This window comes from Melospiza melodia, chromosome 6 (assembly GCF_035770615.1).
Source record: "Melospiza melodia melodia isolate bMelMel2 chromosome 6, bMelMel2.pri, whole genome shotgun sequence".
NCBI classification, from domain to species: domain Eukaryota; kingdom Metazoa; phylum Chordata; class Aves; order Passeriformes; family Passerellidae; genus Melospiza; species Melospiza melodia.
In genome coordinates, this window is record NC_086199.1 from 4236520 (window position 1) to 4241651 (window position 5132).

Consider the following 5132-nt stretch of genomic DNA (forward strand, 5'->3'; position numbering starts at 1 on the left):
CATTATCTTTTTTTTTTTTCTTAATCTTTAAATAAAGTAGTGCAGCTAGGACAATCAGTCACACAACCCACACAGCCCTGAACCAAGTTCTCCGGGTGCCAACTTCAGCAAGTTGGGCATGAAACAGTTGGATGAGCTCGAGAGAGAGAGAAAGAAAGAGGGAGGGACAAAAAGAGGGAGAAAAAGAGAGATGTTGTCCATTCTGAATATTTTAACCGAGGGTTGGCTAACACATTGGAAACCTCTGGGTGAAGGATCATCTTTCCACGCACACACAAAAAAAGAAATAAAAACCTAGACTCTTTTTTTTTTTTTTTTTTTTCTTTAAAACTGGCCCGCAGGTGGGAAGATCTCCCACCTCTTCCAAACAAAGAAACCCAACAATTGGCTAAAACTAGAAAGAACACAGATGGGTCTGTCTGGTTTCTGCTCACTAGATGATCTGTCCGTTTAAGGCCTTCCTCCTCCGTTTTTCCTCTTTATTATTCCTTTTCCAGAGCGTCTGAGCAGGAGATGAGTCTGAACAGGATCACACCAACACTGTCCCCCTCTTGTTGCCGTCAGTTTTATTTTTTTTTTTGTTCATTTGTTTGTCCGTGGAGTTATTTTTCTCTTTAATTTAACCAAGACCTGACTAAAACTGGAGCGCTCAGCCCAGCCTGTTCGTTCTCGCCGCGGTTTCTCCGGGGTACCGCAAAGGTTCTTCACAAAACCTGGAACTTCCATGACGACGTCTGGTCCTTATAATCCAAGCAGTCAGCATTGAAGTTTAACTTCCAGGAGGCCGTTTGGTCTTTATAATCCAAGCAATCGGTGGTGGAGTTAAAGCCCAAACTGGAGGCTCCATAGCCCTGGGTGGAGAGGGAGGCTGGAGACTGGTTGAGGTGGCTGGTGACCGCGTTGGCACCCATGGGACTCAGGGTGGCCCCGGGCCCGGGCAGCTGGTGGTGCATAGGGGTCAAGTAAGATCCACAGTCCATCCCTCCGAAATAGGAGGTCGATCCAGCGTATCCTTGGCTGTAGCCCGAAGCCTGGGTGTAGGTCATGGGGTAGGATCTCTGCATGCAGGAGGAAGAGGTGGACAGCGGGTCTGAGAGCGGGGAGATGGACGCCGGGCTCCAGATGGACACGGGGGCGCTGCTGCTGGAAATGGTGGGGACGGAGGTGCTGGAGGGGGGAGTGAACTGCCCGCTGGTCCCGCTCTCCGAGCTCACTTCCCGGGCTGGAGAATTCTTCTTCTTGGCCGGCCGCACCTTGTTCTGGCCCCCGTTCTGCTGCTGCTGCTGCTGCTGCCGGCACTTGGCCCGGCGGTTCTTAAACCACACCTTGAGGCACAGACACGAGGGAGGGAGAGAGAAAGAGCCTCGGTTAGGGATGGGCAAACCCGAGGTGGGGAAGGGATGGAGGCAGGGAGACCCAAAACTGTGACGCCCCAAGAGCAGAGGGCTGCAGGTTGCTGCACAGAAAAGCTCCGGGGCTCCCCCTCCCTGAGATCATTAGCAGTAATAACAAGTGGAAATCACAAATCAAACTCCTTAATAAGGTCGCTTTTGGGGGAGAAGGGGAAGCTCTTTGCTGTTTGCCAGCCGGGGACCCCCAGGAATCACTGTGTAAGGCCTATTGAAGTCGAGCCCTTAATTAGAAACAATAGAACATCAGAAAAGGGGGGAACAATTAGGGGAGCAGAGGTTCGGGATGGGGAGGGGGGTAAAGATGTCTCATTTACCCTCCAAACAGGCTCTCTGCTCTCACCCCCTAGGTCAGAATTGGCTCCTCAGCAGGGCCCAAGGGGGCTGGCTGCTCAGGGGAGGATTTTTTGGGGAGGAATATGGGGTTTGACACGGGGGTATCCCAATCCCAGCCACCACGCTCCATGGGGACACGGCACCACACAGCCTCGGGAAGCCTCGTCAGAAGGGAAGTGGGAGTGGGAGGGATGGCTTTGGAGATGCCCTGCCCCTGCTGCTGGGGTGTTCTAGGTCCCAGAAGGGACAGGAACGTCCTGCCCTGCCAGCAGCACCTCCAAATGCTGCCTGGATGGGATCCTCCTGCAGAGCAGACAGAGCCCAGCCCAGGAGAGGGGATCTCTCCACAAAGGCAGCCCCTCTCTCATCAGAGTCCCCTCAGAGGGGCAGGAGCCCCCCAGTCTGTACTGGTGTGAGCTGGGATCCCAGTCTGGCCCAGCTCCAGGCATGTGCTGATCCCTGGGGAAGGGGGGGATCCTTTGTGGCTTCTGCAGGGCCCCCAGATGTCCGCAGGACAGGCTGGGGTTTGGGGGTGCTGGGCATGGATGTGAGCTGGGATCCAGGATCTGCACATCACCCCTCAGTGCAGAGGGAGAAAGGGGGGGGCACACTCCAGCCCTGGGGGTGCAAAATGTCACTACATCCCCTCAGTGAACCCTCACCCTTCTCTGAGCCTCCTTCACCCCACCAGGGCTGGATTTGGCTCCAGGACTGGATCCATGCCCATAACCCATCCCCCGTGGGGCACAGGCCAGTCCCGGCTCCATCGGGTGTGGAGGGGCTGGGCAGGCAGGGCTCTCTCCGCGTCCTACCTGCACTCTGGACTCGGGCAGGTTGATTTTCAGGGCCACCTCCTCCCGCATGAAGATGTCGGGGTAGCGGGTCTTGGCGAAAAGAGCCTCGAGCACGTCCAGCTGCGCCCGGGTGAAGGTGGTGCGCTCCCGCCGCTGCTTCCGCGGCGTGGCTGCGAACGGAGCCAGAGGCCCTGGCCGTCAGTCAGCGGCGCCTTGGACCCCGATGTGCCCTCCAGCCCCTTCCCCAGGGGGGCACCCACATTCCCTGCCCTCTCCCGGGGGTCCCTCAGCAGCCACAGCTCGGCAATCCCAACCCCGCATCTCCCCTGCATCCTTGGGAGCATCCTGGCCGCATCCCCTGCCCTGTTTGCAGCCCCTTTCACCCATAAAGAGTTGGGGATGAGGAAAAGGGAGAGACAGAAGTACCCCACGCCCTCACCCACCCAAGCCAGCGTGATCCCTGGGCATGTTGTGCCTCCCAAAATCCCAGCGGAGCAAATAAAAAAAAAAAAAAAAAAAAAAGGGGAGGGAAGAGGGAAGAAAAACGTGGCTTACCGGGATAACCGACGGACGGGTGCAACAAATCCATGCCCGAGGTTGTGAGACTCAGGCCATTGACTGCGTAAGGTGGTTGCTTAAGATAAGACATCATGCTAAAGTTGTGGCGGGGAGGAGAGTTGGCCGAAACGCGGGCGAGGGGGAGCCGGCCGAGCGCCCTGCCTGCCCCGGGCGCTGCCTGCGGGAGCCGTCGGGCGCGGGGGGGCCGCCAGGTGCCTGCGCAGGAGGAAGAGGAGGGAGGAGTGCGGGGATGAAGGGGGAGTCGGGCCAGATCGCTGCCCCCCCCCCCCCCCGCTTTTATCCCCTCTGCCTCTCCCCCCCTCTCCCGTCAATCCTCCCGCTCGGACCCCGGCCGCGTTCGGGAGCCGGGAGAGACTGACCAGATAAACGCATCTCTCCCCAAAAAGGGCGAGGAGGGGAGGGAAGGGAAGGGAAGGGGGGGCGCATCCCAGCCAGTAATTACTGCCCGAACAAAACCCCCCCATGCCTTCGACTGCCCGCATTGTACGGCGGCCGGGGGCATTTGCATAGGATTCCCGGCCGGGCACCGGCTAATTGTCTCAAGCAAAACTTGATTGGGGCCATTGGCAGACACAAAGAACCCCTCGGCTAAATAAATAATGCAGATAACAAAGCCCAAGGGTGAGAAACAAAGAAACAATTCAAGAAACCTATCTCTCCACTAGTCTCTTGCAAGGACTTTAATTATCCCAGGTTTGGGCAACATTCAAATCTTCCCCCCTTCTCCCCCTTTTCCCCCTTCCCCCCGACGTTGCTGCATTTCAGAGCTCAAATGCCCGCTCGGGAAGAGCCAAACTTTTCTGCTCTCCCGCCATCATCAGTCCACGTCTGCAGTAATTTCCACCGGCCATTTGCACCTAATTAGTACTCCGGGTAATTAGATTTGGAGGCAAGTAACAGATTTATTAGGCTTTCAAGAAACTCTTGATGACGGAGCTGGAGCTAAACAAACACCTCGGTGCTGAGCGGCCCCGGGACAGCCCCGGCTCCCCCGGACCCTGCTCGGGCTGCCCCGACGGGACCGCGCTCTGTGCACCGGGCAACGAGGGGGGACCCAAACACCGCCAAAAAAAAAAACAAGATAAAAAATTTTAAAAGTACGGCAATGAGTCAAACCGGGACTCCTAAAAAGGTTTAGGCTGTTTTTTCCACAGAAAATATTTTTTTTAAAAAAAAAGCTTTTTTTGAGCAAACGCTCGCCCTTCCCTCCATTCCCAGCGGCCGTCGGGAAAACGAACTCCAGAGGAACTTTCTTCCCGAAACACCCCAAAACTCCGCGTTCCAGCCCAGCCGGCTCCGCGGGCCGGCCGAGCGCTGCCGGGGGGCTCCCGGGAAAAGGGAAGGGGAAGCGGCGCGGAGAACCGCGGAGAACCCTCGGGGCAAAGGGAATTCACCGCGCACAACCGCGCTGGGCTGCGGAGGGAGCGCAGGGTCGGCTCCCCAGTTTCGCATCGCCCCCCCGGGAGAGGCCGAACGGGGACGGCCCTACCGAGGGGGGAGCCCCGCAAAACGCGCGGGAGAGCCCAGCGGGGCTTGCCGCCCGCTTCAAAACGAGCGCAGAAATAAAAAAATAAAAAAAATTTTAAAAAAAAGGAAAAAAAAAAGAAAAGTAGGATTTACAAAAATAAAAACACAAAAAAAAAAAAAAAAAAAAAAACCAAAAAAACAAAAAAACAAAAACGCGCGAACACCTCCTCCTCCTCCAAAACAAAACCAACCCCAAAAGCTCCGCTGGGTGGGTTGAATTGGGCGGCATCCCAGCGAGGCGCCAGCGCGGCGCGGCCGCCCGCGGAGCCCCTCGAACGCGGCCGCGCATCCCGGGGCCGCCCGCCCGCGGCCCGCGGAGCAACGGCCGGGCCCGGCAATCTGTCACCCTGTCACCTTCCCCCTCCGCCGCCGCCCCCCCGCCCCGCTCCGCGCACGCAGCCCGGCTACCAGTTGCTCTGCCCTCGCTCAATAATAATTACCCCGTCCGAGAATTAATTATAATAAATGTTTTCTTGATAAACTAACG

The 5132-nt window shown here is 57.0% G+C and overlaps 1 protein-coding gene across 1 annotated transcript; it reads right to left on the reverse strand.

Annotated features, from left to right (window-relative positions):
* Window positions 1-342: 342 nt before the first annotated feature.
* OTX2 (orthodenticle homeobox 2) lies at window positions 343-3191 on the reverse strand. Its single transcript, XM_063159370.1, has 3 exons — window positions 3095-3191; window positions 2558-2709; window positions 343-1325 (listed from the first exon to the last, which is right to left on the reverse strand). The coding sequence occupies exons 1-3, from the start codon at window positions 3189-3191 to the stop codon at window positions 705-707; spliced, it is 870 nt and encodes a 289-aa protein (XP_063015440.1). The 3' UTR covers window positions 343-704.
* Window positions 3192-5132: the final 1941 nt, after the last annotated feature.